The 18,614-nt window shown below is 41.9% G+C and overlaps 1 protein-coding gene across 1 annotated transcript; it reads right to left on the bottom strand.

Moving 5' to 3' along the window:
- Positions 1 to 411: 411 nt before the first annotated feature.
- On the bottom strand, positions 412 to 11,098 carry LOC146716642 (protein NLRC3-like). Its single transcript, XM_085452552.1, has 3 exons — positions 10,878 to 11,098; positions 8,966 to 10,736; positions 412 to 607 (listed from the first exon to the last, which is right to left on the bottom strand). Exons 1-3 carry the CDS (start codon positions 11,083 to 11,085, stop codon positions 412 to 414), a joined length of 2,175 nt encoding a protein of 724 aa, XP_085308678.1. The 5' UTR covers positions 11,086 to 11,098.
- Between the last annotated feature and the right edge of the window lie 7,516 nt (positions 11,099 to 18,614).

Here is an 18,614-nt window from a genome sequence, read left to right as displayed (position 1 = left end):
GTCAGCTTTGTTTTTATACATATGGATATGTGCTGATAAATGATCAGAGTTATAATATTTCCCACTGTCTGCTGTGTGCCGTGACCTTTGACCTGCTAAAGACAGTCAGCTGTGGATTATTCATTGTTGTGTCTGATACTTAGAACTGTGAGGAAGAACACTACACAGTTAATCAGGGTCCCCTCTCTCTGAATCAGGAAAGGTGGGCAGGCCGCGTGTGGGCCGCGGGCCATACGTTGAGTCTCACTGTTTGAAATGTGAACATTGTTCTGCTGCAGTCAATGGACTAAACCAGAGAAGAAGAAAACAGACTTTACCATGAAGATCCTCAGTGTGGATCAGTATAATATCAGCCTGATGTCTGCAGTTTAGTGTCAGCACAACTTTCACATCATATTCATCTCAGCACAACTAAAACATGCTGACTGACCTCAGAGTTTCAAGTCCACATCCTGGACTCTCCAGGAAACCACACAGATGCTTCACTCCTGAATCCTGCAGCTTGTAGTTCCAGGTCAGCTCCAGCTCTCTCAGATGGGAGGGGTTGGACTTCAGTGCTGCTGCCAGATAATCACAGCTGATCTTTGACAAACCACAGTCCCTCAATCTGTATAAAGAATGAAAGATGTAAGTTTATTAGACAAAGTGTGAGCTTGAAATCATTCAGTGTTTCATCATCTGTTCAGAGCTGAAGAAGGTTCAGAATGTAGAAGTTTAGAAAATGGAAACTCCAAACAGCTGAAGCCAACAGGAAGCAGCTTCAAACAAACACAACAAGAGAAAAAACTCTGAATGTTTCACATTAAAGTCGTACATTTCTCATAAAAACAGGACAAAGACTTGAAAAAGTCGTGTTTTTCCGTTCCAGGAACCACAAGGCTTCACTTTTAAAGGTGAAGTGTGAAAGAAATGGACATATTTGAAGTCCAACACCTTTTTCCAGTCACATTATTAAAGCAGACAAACTACAAGCTCATTTTCATTCCAACAAGTCATCTTCTGACCTGGACTAACAACACTGGTCTCTATGTGCAGCTGGCTGTGAGACCAGTGCTCAGGGAGCGTCTACAAAGTGCAACACTGAAAGAACATCACACACTAGCTTTGTCCCAAAACGTCGGCTGCATCCTTCGGAGGACCCGGTATTCGCGGTCTACGTGGGCCGGGTCCTTCAAAGACCGAAAAGGCTGGAAGTGCGAGGCTGTGAAATGGGACGGTCTAGACTTCAGATTTGCGTCACCGCTGTGTCGGTGGAGTTTAATAAACTCGGCCGTCTGCTCCTTGCTATCTAAAATATAACAGGACACTGGCGTAAATTCTCGACCGTCTCACACTTCTGTTTAATCAGTTTCCTGTTTAACGTTTATTCAGCTGTGTGAAAATCCCGGAGGAACTTTGATCTCAGCCAAACCGATTTACTCCGGAACAAATAAAACACAGAAAAAAGGCAAACAATTACATTTTTAAGTTCTCCGAGTGACTTATATATCGTGTTTCACCTGAGTAGCGAAAGAGCGGGGTCTGAAAACGATGAAGCCGGGCGTCCGCTGCTCTCGCCGGCTGGAGTGACCATTGAACCCCCCGGCTTGCTAGCGAGCGGGTGGGTAACAGACGTCTCCGAAAACGTCGGCACACTTTTGCAAATATGCGATGTCTTGATAAACCAAGCAGATATTTGAAGTTTACACAGCTACTTTCTCGCCTGAAAATATGTTAAAAGTTTATTTTGTGACCCAGAAAGATTAATAAGAGTAATTTGAAAACTTAGTAGCTGCCGCCATTGTTGGCAGCTGAAATTTGGCTGGGCCGCGCTATGAATTCTGGGATATGGTGGGCCACGAAGGACACACCCGACGAATCCTTCAAATTCGGGGAAATGAAGGACGCATTTGTCGGGCACATTTGAAGGAGTCGACAAATACGGACAGCCTTCGTCGCCTGGCTGTGACGTAATCGGCCTTCAAATGCAGCCTCTGGAGGATGCAGCCGACGTTTTGGGACACAGCTACTAATTTGCTTCCATCATCCAACCTGAAGAGGAAACAGAGACGGCTCCCCTTCAAAGTAAAAGCTGCTCCTTTTGGACACAGTATCAAAGAAAGTCTACAGTATAACATAGAAAAGACAGAACAAAGTTTTGGTTGTTTTTAAATTGTGCAGAAATGAAACTACACTAAGCTCAATTATGTGACAGACATTTCATCCCATGTCAGTTTGGCCTCATCCTGGGCCGGATTATCCAGCACACACTCTGACCACAGGTCCATGTTGAGCAGGATGAGCTGCTGGCTAATCTGGAGGCTGTAGCAGCAGCTCACAGTCACAGTGGGTTTCCACTCATGAAAAAGCTCTGGCTGCTTCATTTCTCATCTCATATCAGAGACTTTAATGCTTCACTGAAGCTGTACTGTGATGCTTCCATATTCCAGTGAGGCCTCCATAATGATTTCAGCTGTTCTGTACACACACTGTGTGCCCTGTATGGCTCAAAGTCTCTGCAGCCTGTTTTTATCTGCTATCATCAGATCTTCATCATCCTCATTCACATCCCTCACACACTCTACAGCCTGGTCAGCACTGACTTCATCTTCACTGACTGATGGAGCACAACATGAACCTGTGGAGGCTGAAACACTGTCCTGTCAAACATCTCCCCGTCACCACTCCACTTCTGTCAGCCTTTAAATGAACCCTGCTCAAGTCTGTCACTTCTGTTTGGAGCCAAAAGAGGTTAAAGATTATGCCACTACATTCTTGTCTAGAAAATATTAAAGTGTATTTGGTGACACACAAAAAAGGGTAAAAGTATAGTTTGGGTCCACACATGTCCAAACCCTGGTGTGTAGGCCTACTTAGTATTGAGAAAAGCCCACTAAAAGAACGCCCACCAGACCAAAGCAATGGTGTTGACTTGATCAGCATTAACCCCGCCCCCTGACTTTGATGGGTGAAGCTGACAAATAAAATGTATTTATGAACAGCGATGCAGGGCCAGGAGTAGCAACGTGAATTAAATAAATACATCATTAAATAATTCATTAAATGTGTCAGTAAAATAATTAAAATAGAAAACAAACCAACAAAATATGTAATTAACTAATTTGAATTGTACATAAATACTTAATGAATTATTTTAAATGAAATTAACCGATAATTCATTGTGATTTTGTTTTGTGTTTTGATGAGCTAATAATCAGCTCTCTTTTTCTCATTGTTGTTCTAAGCCGCTTATCCAAAGGTAAGGCACTACCTGTTGAATTATTTCCAAAGTGTGCCAAATTGGACATTACAAATTAAAGTCTACTCACTGAAATTACTGGGGAATGTCTGCTTTGATTTTGATGAGAATCTCATGACAGTACTGAGGATTTAATGCAGTTGGACTGCTAAAAATGATTGAATGCGGTTGGACCGCTAAAGGATTTAATACGGTTGGACCGTGGAAAGCAGTTGGACTGCTGAGTGATTTTAGTATATTAGGGAATTTGGTTATTGTTTGGGGTGGAGCCCGTATTGGTTATAAGGTTGGACCTGCTTCAGTCTTACACTTTTTTGGCTGTTTTACTGTTGTTCCAAAGTATTATAAATTATTCAAGAACGTCAGTTGGACTGATAGGAAGCGCAGTGCTCAGAGGTAACGCTTGCCAATGCCAAGGACGCTTAGGCATTGTCCTCGAAGAGGGATAGTCAGTTGGTCACTGTGGAGCTTGGGGCACTCCAGAATAACTAGGAGTTAGAGTCTCCTTACCGTTTGGAACGGTAGTCTGCGCTTTTTTGGCCAGCAGAAGTTGGACTTCGGGCGTGTAACTTTAACTTAAAACTTCGGGGTAAGCCTTGGCTGTGAAATGCCAAAAATAGAGCTTCAGGCAAAGTTTGGGTTGGTTGACGCTTTTAAATTGAGTTAGGGATTTTAGAGATGAGGCCAGAAACTGTTGGACAGATACTGGTTAATTGATCACAAAAAAGTTGGACTTTATCGGTTGGACCGTTAACTTAAATTTGTCGAAATTGTTTAGGCGCTAAAGCTGACAGATGTGACAGTGGTTGTAAATATAAGACGTCTTTGTAATATAAAATAAGAGATCTCTGTGTGAAAGGAGTCTGAGGCAGTGCTGGAGCTATTTTTAGACTGTGTGTGTGTGAGTGTGAAAATGCAAATTAGTCAGCAGTGAACTGTTTAAACCACAGTTGGTTTTACAAATACTGCTGCAAACATTGTTGAGTGTGTGTTTAAGACGCCATTTATGTTCATTAGAGGGCTATAAATAAAGTTTTGAGTTGCCGTAGTGGATGTATAGTAATTGACTGAGTTTTGATGTATAAATATAGTGAGTGCACTGTATATATTTAAGACTAACATATTACTTTTAGGAGTAACCTCTCATCAGCAATAAATGCTGGTGTGTTTTATTTTTTCTATTCTATGTGTGTGCTGTGAGAATTAATAGAGGTTTCAATTGTTTTCTTTGACTTGCTCTTTCTGATTATGAAAGGCATGTCTGAAATACTCTTAGGAAAGCGTGTTGTGAGTATATTCCTCAACTCTTGTCACAGTTTAAGTGTGTGAATGCTGTGAGTAGCAGGCTTTGAGTGATTGGGTGTGATTTGTACAAAATAATAAATAATAATAACACTATGAAAGTTGATAGTAGAGTGAGTGCAGAAGTGGAAGTGTGAGAGAAAAGGCGGTGTGTGTGTGAGACGATCTGACAAACGCAAAGAATTTAGTATATTTAGAAGTGTGTGCGTGAAATAAGGGTGAATTGTTTTAGATCAAGACGTAGTAAAACAAGAGTTTTATTAGCCTGTAAAAAAAACAAAACAGGAGAGATAGAAACAGAAAATATGGTTCTGAGCAGCTGCAAGGTTGACAGGAAATGGTGTGTGTGACAGGAACTTTGCATGCCCATAAAAGGAACTGACTGTGACAAGTGAGCACACAGAGAGAGAAACATACGAGTTAAACTCCAGGCAGATGAAGCAAATGGAGGTTTTAAGAAAAGAAATGAAAAGGATATTAATTGTATGCTTTAGTGTGTCAATACAGGTGGACTTCTTTCAACCTAGAATCTTGAGTACAAAACCATTGATTAACAGAATTGGGAGGAAAACAGGCCAGATTTTGGCTTAAAATTTTACAGCTTGACCTCCCACTTGTCCCGATCCTGAGAAGAAGCTCATAGGACAGTTAATCTCCTGATGAAGACCGACAGAACATCGTGGACTTCAAGAATTAACAGCAGGCAAAAGACAGTGCAACTGAAACTACACTGACGATACCAGCAGCAGCATGGAAGAAAAGCACGTGATGGAAAATGCACGGTGAACTGCAGGCTGGTAAGAACAGTGTGACATAACTGTTTAAAGACACTGAATGGGATATTTTGCCAGGCTGGGATTTAATCTAAAAGGAAAATACTGAAAAGAGCAACGGAGAAGAAACAGAGAAGAAACAGACTGTGTTTGCTGGTGAGCACAAGACAACAAAGGACACTAAGAGAAGGGCACAGGGGCCAGTGGGAAGGTGAAGCCCAGACGAGTTCGACTGCGAGAATAGAGGGTACAATTGGGTTGAAATTGAAGCCGGAACTCAGGATGGTTTAGGGATGTCCACGTCACAAACAAAGAGGTAAACAAGAAGAAGGTAAAATAAAGAGAGAAAATAACTGACAATTACATTAATGAATAGAAGACACACATACAGATATTACATAGATTTATTTTTAGGATAAAGGGGAGAGCTTATACGTAGAAATGACTTTTTATACATATTGCATTTTGTGCCTTTAAGGGAGTTGTGGCTCAATTCGTCTCTTGAGGGTCATGAGCCTTTGGCTAGCGCTATGATTAGCCAATCTACTGTGAGGATGATATGAGTTATTGAAGGATTGCACACGCTTACAGACATATAGAGTCCATAAACACACATGACAGTATTGATTCCAGGCAAAAGGCCTCAAATTAATTTAGCGTTTAACTGAACTTGAGCTGGCCCTGTAACAAGTGACAGAAAAGAGGAACTGAATAGGAGTTTCTTGCTTTAGAGAAGGACCAAAGGAAGGAAAGCATATATTTTGGTTAAGTCTGATAAACTAGAATGAGAAGGTATTGTTACATCAAAGGAGCAAGATGAAATAAAAAGGCTGTACCAAAAACAGGTTATAACATAGGAAATGTGAGTTTTAAAATGAAGTTAGTGTTAACCAGAGATGGGCAGTAACGCGTCACTTGTAACGCGTTACTGTAATCTGATTACTTTTTTCAAGTAACAAGTAAAGTAAGGGATTACTATTGCAAAATCGGTAATTAGATTACCGTTACTTTCCCGTAGGAACGCTGCGTTACTGCGTTACTAAAACCGTGATTTTTTTGCGAGAATGTCTCACGACAGTGACCTAAGCGAGTGCGCCGTTAGTGACAACAGCTGTGTGCAGATCAACAATGGATCATAAATCGATTGTGGGAGAGAGTATGAGCGTGCAGCGTTTAAAGCGTGGAAGTACTGACCTTATTTTGAGTTTGATTCCATAAAAAGTGACAAAAACATTAGTGTCCGTTGTGCGTGGGAAGAAAACCTTTTACAGCGGAAAAAAAACCCTAAACTTCCAAGCAAGCACCGAGTGCGCAACGACGTAATGGGAAATTCACAGAGAAACTCGCGGATTCTTCAACTGACCGCGGCACACCTGCACCAGGGTAAACCTCCGCCTACCCCCAGTCCTGCTTTACAGGTGAAAATAGAGCCAAAGGACCGCTAGTCTTTGATTTTATTTATTTTCTGCTGTGTTTTACTTGCATCTATTTGAAAGACTGAGTGTAAACACAAAAAATATTTCATTTTATGTGCTGGAATGTGCAGAAAATAGGTTTCAATGTTAAACTAATTTATTCAAGTCAGAGAATGTTGCATATAATTAAATTTTTGCTTGATGCATAAAATTAAAAGATTAAAACTGATAAAACAAGTTTAAAAAAAGAGACTTTTCCATTTGATTACATTTTGTATGATGGATTATGCAGAAAAAGTAGAATTGGGCTGAAAGATCTATCGCTTTATCACCTATTCAGGTTGTAAATCGTGTTTTTAAAAAGTAACTAAGTAACTAAGTAATTAATTACTTTTGAAAATAAGTAATCAGTAAAGTAACGGGATTACTTTTTTGGGGAAGTAATCAGTAATTAGTTACTGATTACTTTTTTCAAGTAACTTGACCAACACTGGTGTTAACACACAGGAGTTGTTTCAAGGCAGCGTTTAGCTATGATAAAATGTATGCAGGAGTAATTGCTTATATGTTTAAACTTAATTGATTAAAGTGGTTGTTTTTTTTGGATCTTTTAGTAGAATAGGCGCTTATAATGATTTTCTTGTGAAAGGAGATTCTAGGTCAGAGTGGAGGCCTTGCAGCAGCGAGAGTTCTGTGTACAGGATGTTGATGATTAGATAAGGCAAGCGACAGGAAACGCATGCAGGGACGTGAAAGCAGCGTTTTAAGAGTTTTAAAATGATGAGTAACGTTGAAGAATATATATAAATACAAGTCAATAAGTCAAGAAGATAATTAGGATCAGGCTTTTGATTAAAGAGTCCCAAAGATGATAAGTTAGGGAGGTGCAGGAAAAGGTGTTTGGTTTGCTTTACACAAGATCTCGGCGACCACAGGGGGGTGAGGATCCTGGAGGCCCGAGGCATGATGGACCACAAGAGAGGGACGCAGAAAAAACCTAATCTTACGCATGGAGTGTTCTCGAGGGGGAGCTGGTGTTTATTACTGGGCCACTTAGAGGACATGAGGTTGTCTGATTTGCTGAGCCAGAGGACGGCTAGAGAGGGTCAGAGCGGGAGTGGTGACCCCGATGTCCATGATGCCATGGATGGACATGGAAGCAGCTGAGTGGGCCGAGGAGTGACCCAACATAATGTATTGTGACCTCTGGTGTTCCAGAGGTCGAGAGAGGGAGTATTGAGATTGGAGAGATATTTTGCTGCTGTTGTTAATAATCATCATCATTACCATTGCATTAATAATATAATCTACAGAATTGATATTGCATTCAGATGTTTAAACAGTGTGTGTCTTTCAGAAAGACTAAGTTGCAGGCTGACAGGAAGTTGCAGGTTTGAAGAGTGTGTCTTTTGCAGAACTGAAACCGAAAGCAGAGTCTAAGTGCAGGTTATTTTGAGGAGCCTTTAAGGACGAGACACACACTTAGTTAAAGAGAATCATTTATAGGTGGAAGTTTAATCATGTTTTGCTCGGGGTTGCAAAAGAGCAGTTTGTCGCAGAACCGCTGCTGATGTGTCAAGATGATAAGCGAGCATCCGGCAGTGACAGGAAGTACCTGCCATGAAGATAGGAGATAATGTTCTTTTAAACTGTGTTAAAAGTCATTGTGGTTTTGATTTGACGTATGCATATATTCTGTTTGTGACGTATGAGGGGGCGTCATTAAATTCAAGCCCTGATGGTATAAAATATCTGTTTATGCTTTGATTAAGTCGGAGATCAGCCCGGTCTGCGAACGGAGCTGGTCTTCCCACGCGTGTATTTCATTAAAATCAATTGTTTGACCAAGTTCTGGACCATGGTTGTTTGTACTCTCCTTCCCCAATATTTGAACCTTAACATTAGTTTACTCAAAATAAATTTAAGACATCAATATTAAAGGTTAAGTTATGATAATGAATACATGCAACTATAACTGATGACATAAGAATTTGGATTTTTTAAGCTAAAGCGAAGGTGCTGACTCACTTGGCATGTTACTCTCAAATCCTCCCTAATAACAAGAACATAATTACACTTTAGCCACAAGAGGGCAGCAGCATTAATACAAGTCACGTGTATATAAAGGTACAGTGATTATATTACAGTGATTTTGACAAAAACAAAACAGAAGTTGATGCAGTGTGTTTTTCCATAACATACCAACCAAATTAAATAATAAAAACTTTATAACTTACAGAGCTTTTTTAGAGACTTTGACCACTGGCAGCAGCCTCAGAAGAGCCTCCTCTGAAGCAAAGTATTTCTTCAGGTCAAACACATCCAGATCTTTTTCTGATGACAGTAAGATGAAGACCAGAGCTGACCACTGAGCAGGAGACAGTTTATCTGTGGAGAGACGTCCTGAACTCAGGGACTGTTGGATCTCCTCCAGTAGAGAACGATCATTCAGTTCATTCAGACAGTGAAACAGATTGATGCTTTTCTCTGCAGACAGATTCTCACTGAGCTTCTTCTTGATGTACTGAACTGCTTCTTGATTGCTCTTTGAGCTACTTCCTGTTTGTGTCATGAGGCCTTGCAAACGAGTTTGATTAGTCTTCAGACCCAAGAGAAAACGAAGGAACAAGTCCAGGTGTCCATTGGGGCTCTGTAAGGCCTTGTCCACAGCACACTGGTAGAAGTATTTCTCTGTCTGAGAGCTTGTTTGTTGTTTTTCCAGCTGATTGAGTCCAGAGTTGATGAAGGTCAGGTGGACATGAAGAGCAGCCAGAAACTCCTGAACACTGAGATGAACAAAGCAGAACACCTTGTTCTGGTACAGTTGTTTCTCCTCTTTAAAGATCTGTGTGAACACTCCTGAGTACACTGAGGCTGCTCTGATATCGATGCCACACTCTGTCAGGTCTGGTTCATAGAAGATCAGGTTTCCTTTCTGCAGCTGATCAAAAGCCAGTTTTCCCAGTGACTCAATCATCTTCCTGCTCTCTGGACTCCAGTGTGGATCTGTCTCAGCTCCTCCATCATATTTGATCCTCTTGACTTTGGCCTGAACCACCAGGAAGTGGATGTACATCTCAGTCAGGGTGTTGGGCAGCTCTGCTCCCTCTCTGGTTTCCAGCACATCCTCCAGAACTGTAGCAGTGATCCAGCAGAAGACTGGGATGTGACACATGATGTGGAGGCTTCGAGCTTTCTTGATGTGGGAGATGATCCTGCTGGCCTGCTCCTCATCTCTGAATCTCTTCCTGAAGTACTCCTCCTTCTGTGGGTCAGTGAACCCTCTGACCTCTGTCACCATGTCGACACACTGAGGAGGGATCTGATTGGCTGCTGCAGGTCGTGTTGTTATCCAAAGGCGAGCAGAAGGGAGCAGGTTCCCTCTGATGAGGTTTGTCAGCAGCTCATCCAATGAGGTGGACTTTCTTGTTTCAGTCAGGATATTAGTTTTGTTGAAGTCCAAATTAAGTCGACACTCATCCAGACCATCAAGTATGAACACAACCTGGAAGTCTTCAAGCCTGCAGATTCCTGATTTGTTAGTTTGATTAAAGAAGTGATGAACAAGTTCCACCAAGCTGAACTTTTCCTCTTTCAGCACATTCAGCTCTCTGAAAGTGAATGGAAATATGAACTGGATGTCCTGGTTGGCTTTGTCTTCAGCCCAGTCCAGGCTGTATTTCTGTGTTAAGACTGTTTTCCCAATGCCAGCCACTCCCTTTGTCAGCACTGTTCTGATTGGTTCGTCTCTTCCTGGTGAGGCTTTAAAGATGTCTTCTTGTCTGATTGTTGTTTCTGGTCTGTCTGGTTTCCTGGATGCTGTTTCAATCTGTCTGACCTCATGTTCATCATTGACCTCTGCAGTCCCTCCCTCTGTGATGTAGAGCTCTGTGTAGATCTGATTCAGGAGGGTTGGGCTTCCTGCTTTAGCGATGCCCTCAAACACACACTGGAATTTCTTCTTCAGTTGGGCTTTAAGTTCTCGTTTACAGAGTGGAGCAAATATTTCTGAAGGTAAGAAATTCAGAAAAAAATATTATATAATAAATATCATAGCCTTTCAGTACCCTGAAAGGATGAATGTCTATTGGTCCATTTCTTGAGCTATTAGGAAAGATCAATATTCAGTCTTTAGAGAAATTCTCTTACTGCTCTGCAGATGGTCAGCCATCTCATGCTGCTTAAGTCTCCTCAAGAAGTGGAGTGTGATCTTCAGAAATGCTTCTCTGCAGCTCTTTCTTTCATCTTCATCCTCTTCTTCAAACATCTCCTCATCCTCCATCTGGCTCTTTAAAGTTTCTGGGTGATCTGGACTCAGAAGCTTCTGGATCTTCTTCAGCTCGTTCTTCACAAACATGGTGATGTTGTCCTCCAGCCACTGGAAAAGAAGACTATATGAATTACCCAGTGGTAAATGGACTGGTACTTATATAGCTCTCTTTGATACTCTGTGCACACAAAGCATTTATACAACATGCCTCATTCAACCAAGCACATTGTTCTATGCTTAAATACTTTCTTTCACACTCTGATGGATGCATCAGAGGGCAGCTTGGGTTTAGTACGTTACCCAGTACATTTGCCAGCCAGGGTTTGATTCACAAACCTAACTAGTAGCTGACCTGCTCCCCTCCTGAGCTACAGTCACCCCAATCTGACTGAAATCATGGAGCCCAAACTCTGATTTATGTTGGACACACTGACAATCCCCTGGTCCACAAAGTGCAGCATAGAGGTGACTGAAAAGAACAAATGTAAACGTAGTACTACAAACCATAACCACAGAGTCCAGGTGTGTTTGATGCTGCTGTGCAGACTGACCAGTGGAAACCTCTGCTCTCTGCTGGTCCACTCTGTGGAGGAGTAATGTATAATTAGCTCATGTTATGTCTGTCCACACACAGACACAAGCTAAAGGTCCATGAAGTGATGTTTGGATGGGTTCAGTCAATCAGATGACTGTCATGGTGAAGCTTTGCTAGTCCTGCTGATCCCACTGAGAATTAACAACTCAGTTTCCAGATGTCTGTAGTTTTTGTCATGGTCTACGGTGGGTGGCTGGAGTTTCCATTAGGCTCCTGAACTGACCTGGGATCCGCCCCTGGGCAGGGCCAACTCCAGCTCCTGCACACCTGGAGCCTATTGCAGGCTATCAAGCCAGAGGGATTTAAACCACACATCGATGTTCACTCACTGCCAGTTCGTCATCAACCCATGTTGGTAACAGGTCTTGTGTTTCAAGTTCTCGCTGTGATTCATCTTACTAACAAGGACTCTTTTGTGCTACAGTTGCCGTACCCACCCTGGCTCACTCCACCTCCGGACTCGGAATACCTAGTGATCATTTTGGAAATCCCTCTGTGCCTCACCTGCCTGCCCTCCTGCCATCACACTCCATCTGGAGCCCCGGATCTCAGGTCAGCCTTTCCACGCCACTCAGCCTCCCCTGGATCTTCATCATCCCCCTCTCAAACACTCCAGGTCCCTAACTGCAAAGTAAGAATTGCTGCTCTTATACTGGCCACTTCTGAGCTGCCTTCACTACCTGCCTAACTTCTATATCCTCTCCCCTCAGTGTGACTGTTCCCCACTCAGCTCCGTTCCACTTCTCAGGCCTCGTTCCCTCGCCCTAGCCACGTTCCCCTTGCACTTAACCGTAATAAACTATTAAATCATCTACCGTCTCCGCTCTGGGTTTCTGCACCTGAGTCCTATTCAGTACCGGCCATCCGTCGCCGTGACAGTTTTCTGCTCAGTTTCTTTAGTCCCAACAGCTCTTACCATCTCCTGCATAAAGCTTTCCCTCCATGCTCAGATGCCCTGGAACAAGGTGCTCTCTTTATATCAGTGACTGGTTTAAAGGGACAACTTGCAGTGCTCGCCAAACTTTGTGTCAGCAAAAGTAGTTCTAATGTTTCTTACATTTATTACATTTTTACATTTTTACACACACAAATCAATGAACGCAAAAACATGAACTTTCCAGATATTTTGTTTCACAATGTTACAAAACTCAGTTCACAACTACACAGTCTGATTTACAAGTACAAAATATTTATGACCACAGTTTGAGCCGATGTATGTCCCGAGTCTGTGGACTCAGTAGTTTTGTTTTGATTGTTATTGTCTTTTGTTACAATTTCATTCTGATTAAGATTTTCTAGTTCTGAGGTTTTGGTTTCTGTGTTCCCTCTGTACTGTGTTAGTATTGTGTCTCTGTGTTCACTTCCTGTTTTATTTTGACAGTGCCATGTCCTACGTTAGTGTGTCTACTTTTGCTTCCCCTTGTCTGGTTATGTCCAATGAATCCTGCTGTGTCTCCCTTTTCTCATTCCCTGATGGCTCTTTTGTGTATATATATATGAGCCCTTTGTTTTCTCCTGCTTGTTGCTGGTTCGTCTGTGTTGTCTCCCCGTGTCTCCGTTTAAGGTTTCAGGTTAGTTTTGTAGTTTTTTCAGTAGAGGTTATCTTAGCTTCTGCACAGGCCATCTCCACTGCACTTCACCGTTTCAATAAAGCTCACTCACTTCACAGCAGTGTTGGCATCTTGGGTCCTTTATTAAATTCAACATGGCTCGCCCCGCTAGCCGTGACATAAGATGTGAAAACAATATCCAAAAAACACGAGGGACAAACAGGGAATAGTTTTAAGGTGCAGGGCCAACAAACTGAGTCTAGAAATAAACTCAGAGTTGATTGAATTAGCATTTTGAATTGGCTGATCTGAGCAATCAAGTCTATGTTCACTTTGAGTTAAGATTATACGTGATTGATGGAAAAGAAAAAAGCCGTCATCAGCAACTGATTCTGATTTAGCAGGTTTTCAAATCTAAACGGTACCCATCCCTAGCTGGCTGTAGTTAAACCTTTACTTAAAAAGCATCCCTAGACCCAGCTGTCTTAGCTAATTATAGGCCGATCTCCAACCTGACAATCCTTGAAAGAGTAGTTGGGGGGCGACAATCAGAGGGGCAGTGTGATGATCTTAGGTTACGAACTACCGCAGTCAAGTCATTAAGGGAGACGGGATCAAACTGCTCTAAGACAGCTGAGCACACAGGAGAAAGACTCGGATCTGAGGCAGCAGTCGGCGAGACAAGAGCCCTAATAGACAGAAGCTTGTTGTTAAAAAACGCTAAAAAGAGTGACGCTGAAAAACTAGTTCATGCATTTATTACTTCCAGACTGTAATTCATTATTATCAGGAAGTCCTAAAAACTCCCTGAAAAGCCTTCAGCTAATCCAAAATGCTGCAGCAAGAGTCCTGACAGGGACTAGAAAGAGAGAGCAGATTTCTCCTGTTTTGGCTTCCCTTCATTGGCTGCTCCTCACATACAAGGTCTTAAATAATCAGGCCCCATCTTATCTTAATGCTGCACCACAACACCTGATCTCTGGTTTCCTCACCTCTTCAATCCCACTTTAATACTTGACTAAACTCATTTTCCTGTTTAGGTGTTGAGGCAAAGCCGCCCATCTACAATGCAGGCAACAGCAAACGGAGCTATTTTTGATTCCCTTTGGGTTTTTTCTACTTTTGTGCTACAAAATGTTCAAGCTGATTAAATTCATTAGAATAAAAGTTCAGATAATTTTCTCATATTAATGTTGGAGGTAGAAATTCAGGGAACTTTGCACAAAAACTGGCAGAAATTTCCTTCAAAGATGGCGTTTTTACTTTAATACTGTGAGTACATTTCAGAGCCTGTACTCTTTTACCTTTACTTGAGTAAAGAAGTTGAATCATTATTTCAGCTTTAAGAGGGTATTTTAACACAAACATCAGTCCTTCTACTTAAGTATGTTTGACACTTTGTTTAATCATCATTTTTAATGATCAAATATAATTATGTTTGTTATTTGTGGATTTTAAATGTCCTTGACAGAGACAGATGATGATCATTATCCTGCACTGTGGTCTCAGGTTTGGTCGAGCTAGCACAAAGAATGGCTATGTTGAACTTCCTCCTGGGATCTACACTAAGAAGTGAGTCGAACATTAGCAGGGTCTCTTTCCTTTATCTGATTCACTTTAGCATTCACAGTCACGTGAAGCTTGTTATTAACTCGATAAGTCAACCCAGGGTTTCAGCTGAGCGCTCACATGAAACACATGGTGTTGACAGCATCTGATCAATCATATTCATGGAGACGTGTATCAGCAACAGAGCAGCTGAGTTTGCAGAAGGAAGTCAAACTAAACCACAGGAACAATATGAGGAGATTACACACATAATAAAATACTAGCAGTAACACAGCTGCTGCAGACAAATCAGTCGTGTGATCGTGTGTGAGAGGAGAAGGACTGTAAAGGAGTTTGGTGTTAAAAGCTCTGTATGAATGTGGGAGACTTTGAAGGGCTTTAAAAAGGCCAATATAAAATAAAAGGCAGCAAAATTGCTGAGTGTGAAAGTCACCAGACTTATCAGACCTCTGTGATTAAGACCTGTAAGAACACCTGTTTGTACTTGTTGGCATTATATCAAACACACACGTATATTAAGCCTTTGTTTGAACTCTGGTTGAATTTGTTACTTTCAGACTGTGAAACATCACAGAGGCTGCAGCTGCAGATCTTTTATTCACCTGGAAATTTACTTTAAATGTTAGATGGAAAATGTATTGCTCAGTTTAACCAAAGTAAGAACAATAATCCATAAACCTTCATAAAGACAAACATCTCCCACAACATTGAGCTGCTGAAGTGTCACTGAAGGGAAAAACTATTTGTCCTCCTCCATCCAGCAACACCTGAAACACCTGAGTGGAAGCTCCTCCCTACACTGTGTTTGAAGCAAAGCACAAAGGAGACACCTGCTGGAGCAGCTGGAGTCCTACAGACACTCAGCCTCTTCACTACACAAACACCTCCTACAACATCCACTCTTTCCACTCTGACTGCTGTGTTTGTGGAAACACTCCAACACACACCGCTTCACATACCAACATAGAAATGTGTGAAAAAGAGCTGAGCTGATATTAAACATGAGGATTTATTCAGAAATACAGAGTCAGGAACAACATCTAGACACACATTACCTCTCAGCAGCAGAAGAACAGCCTTTAAAGTTTATAACAGCATCCTTCGACTCGTTGCTCTTTAAGGAAACACAGCTGGGTTCAGGTCCAGGAGATTCTGGCCTCTTATTGATCCTAAAAGAAAAACAATAAATGTCACAGCTTCATGAGACAGGAAGGAAAAACTGGAAACATTAAATTAAAGACATGATGAACAATCTCATAAAAATAATGTACTTACTCTTTGTCACATAACAGTCTTTTGTTAAAGTTTACAATAACACCCTTCGACTCGTTGCTCTTTAAGGAAACACAGCTGGGTTCAGGTCCAGGCTCTGGATTAGTTTCAGGGTTATGTCCAGCTGAGCCTGGTACGCCCCACAGCTCTGGGCTTTAAAACAACACACACAGAGGTATGAGTGTGAATAATGATGGAGCAGTGATGTGAGTGCTGAGCTGTGACATGGAGAAGAGTCATGGACAGTTAGAGATGGTCATCTCACCTCTGAGCTTTGGTCTGGCTCTCATGTTCCCCACACAGAGTGCTTTTAGAGGGAGGGACTCCCTCCTCTCTGTCCTCACACTGATCCATGCTGCTCAGTTCACATCAGCTCACACACACTTTCTACCTTCACCTGCAGAGGAAACACAAATCATTCATGTGCACATCAACTGAGAGCTGCAGAGGTCGTGTCTGATGTGTTGGACTAACATCCATCTGAGACGCAGCTTTCATCAGTTCACTACAAAAAGTGTCACAGAGCCCAGTTCAGCCTCCAAATCCTCCATTACTGTAGTCCTACAAAGCAGCAGGTCAAACATGGCTGCAGAGAGCAGCTTTATGTCAGTAACCATGTCCAGGACCGAGCTGACTGCTTACAGAGTTCATACTCTAACTGCTAGCTGCTCTGCTAGCTAAGCTAACTCAGTAACAGTGACTCTGACAGCAGTTACTGTGGAACAGCGGCCGAGCTCAGGACACATTCAGTGTGTTTAGTCTGAGTCCTGGACTCTGATTCAATGGATTCAATCCAGCTCAGAGTTTCATGTGTTCATCAGAATAAAATACATGTACTAATATAACAGAAGTAATGCTCTGAATGCAGGACTGTAATGGAGGATAAATAAGGTTTTTACAGCCTGAAAGAAACATTCAGTTCATATATTTGTAGACAGTGAAGCAGTTTTTAATACTGCAGCTGTTTCCTTCACCTGTGTGTGTGTGAGCCACACCTTCATGTGCTGCTTTAGAAATATGTGGTCTGACTGCTCAGACTGAGTCTAGGAGGAAAGTTCACACGCTGGAGAAAGTTTTGTTCCTAACTTTGTCAGAGTTCGGCTCCAAAGACAAAGAAGACGGAGCTCACAGTCTGTAGATGGTCCTCAGTGTGTGTGTGAAGCACACAGGAGTGTGTTTATGTCAGCAAATCAGTGTGTGTGAAGAGTCTGAGGGAGTGTGTGAATGAGACTCAACACTGAACAGTCCAAGAAAAGCGTCTGGATTTCTTTAAGTTGAACTTAAAGAAGTCCAGACGCTTTTCTTTTTGTCTCCATAATGTCTCCATAATGCTGCAATGTTATCTGCCCCAGAAACACTGTGCAGAAGCTCTGATGGTGACACAGAAAAGTCACAGTGGAGATACTTCTGTCCACCTTTGATTAGACTCATTATAAAAAGGAAACAAAGTTTGAACACAGTCATGTTTCCAGTTCACTGACTTACATTTATTCCATGGACACTCACTCTAACCTGAAGCACAGCTACAACCCAACATTGTTGAGGCCTCATCTCCTCCTTTCCTGACTGTAGAGGTTAAATATGCAACAACCAACAAATAAAAGAATTTGGTTCATTTCAAAGAAATTCACACGGTGACCAAGTAAAGTAACCGTAGTAAAGGAGACAACATCCCGTTGATGGTGGGATTATTTGAAAGATTTGCTTTGGTCACGTCACCAAATGCAGTTGAACCACCCGTGGATCCATGTTTGACCATTCTACCACTCTGAGCTCTGCTTTTGAATCATTTTATTATTATCATCATTCATTTATTCATTCTTTGGAGGGGGGCTATTTCCTAATGCCGCCCTAATAAGCTGATGTTCAAGGGGAAATATAACAGAAACTCTTTCAGTGTTATTCATTAATAAATTAACAGATAAACTGTGAAGAAGAAAAAACTGAGATTTAAAGGAGAGAGTGAGAAACTTGATCATCCATCCTCATAATACATGTTTATCAGTATCTGCTGTGACCATACTGCAGTAATAACTACAAGTCTACATTTCTGTGACTGTTGATCAATCACAGCAGGAATCTGAGCTCATCTCTGCACACAGAGCAGCTTCAGCTCTGGGATAAACTGCTCGCTTCACGTCCTTCTCAGCTCACAGACACTCATCCTGATATTTTCCTTTAACATTTGATGGTATAATTCATCTGAGTTTACACTTTATCTGCATAAATACAGAAAAACAGACCCAAACACCAGAAACCATCAGTTTCACGATCAACGGGAAGTGGCTCAAACGTCACAGTTTCATAACGTCACCCTGAACTCCACTCACGGAGTTTCTGTCGCCATTGTAGTTTTTAAAGTCCCGTGATAAAGGCGGGTCTTTCTGTGAATCCGCACGCTCATTGGCTAATAGCTCGAGATTGACACATCGTTATCCAATGAGCGTGCGGGAACTTCCGACATAAAGTTGTTTCCTTTGAAAAACCAAAGTCTGATTATTTTTGCCTCCACTGACGGAGCCTGTTGTTCCCGCCACAGAGACACAGTAATGTCAGAGCGGTGTTAACACTCACCCTGCCTCAGCACAGCTCTCACTCTCCTCCTGCTCTCTCACACTAAACGGAGGCTC

This window comes from Copadichromis virginalis, linkage group LG3 (assembly GCF_057382275.1).
Source record: "Copadichromis virginalis isolate Kocher_CV1m ecotype Utaka linkage group LG3, C_Virginalis_male_GT1.1, whole genome shotgun sequence".
In the NCBI taxonomy this organism is placed as follows: domain Eukaryota; kingdom Metazoa; phylum Chordata; class Actinopteri; order Cichliformes; family Cichlidae; genus Copadichromis; species Copadichromis virginalis.
The sequence above is the reverse complement of the archived record's forward strand: the minus strand, read 5'-3'. Positions and strand labels throughout refer to the sequence as shown.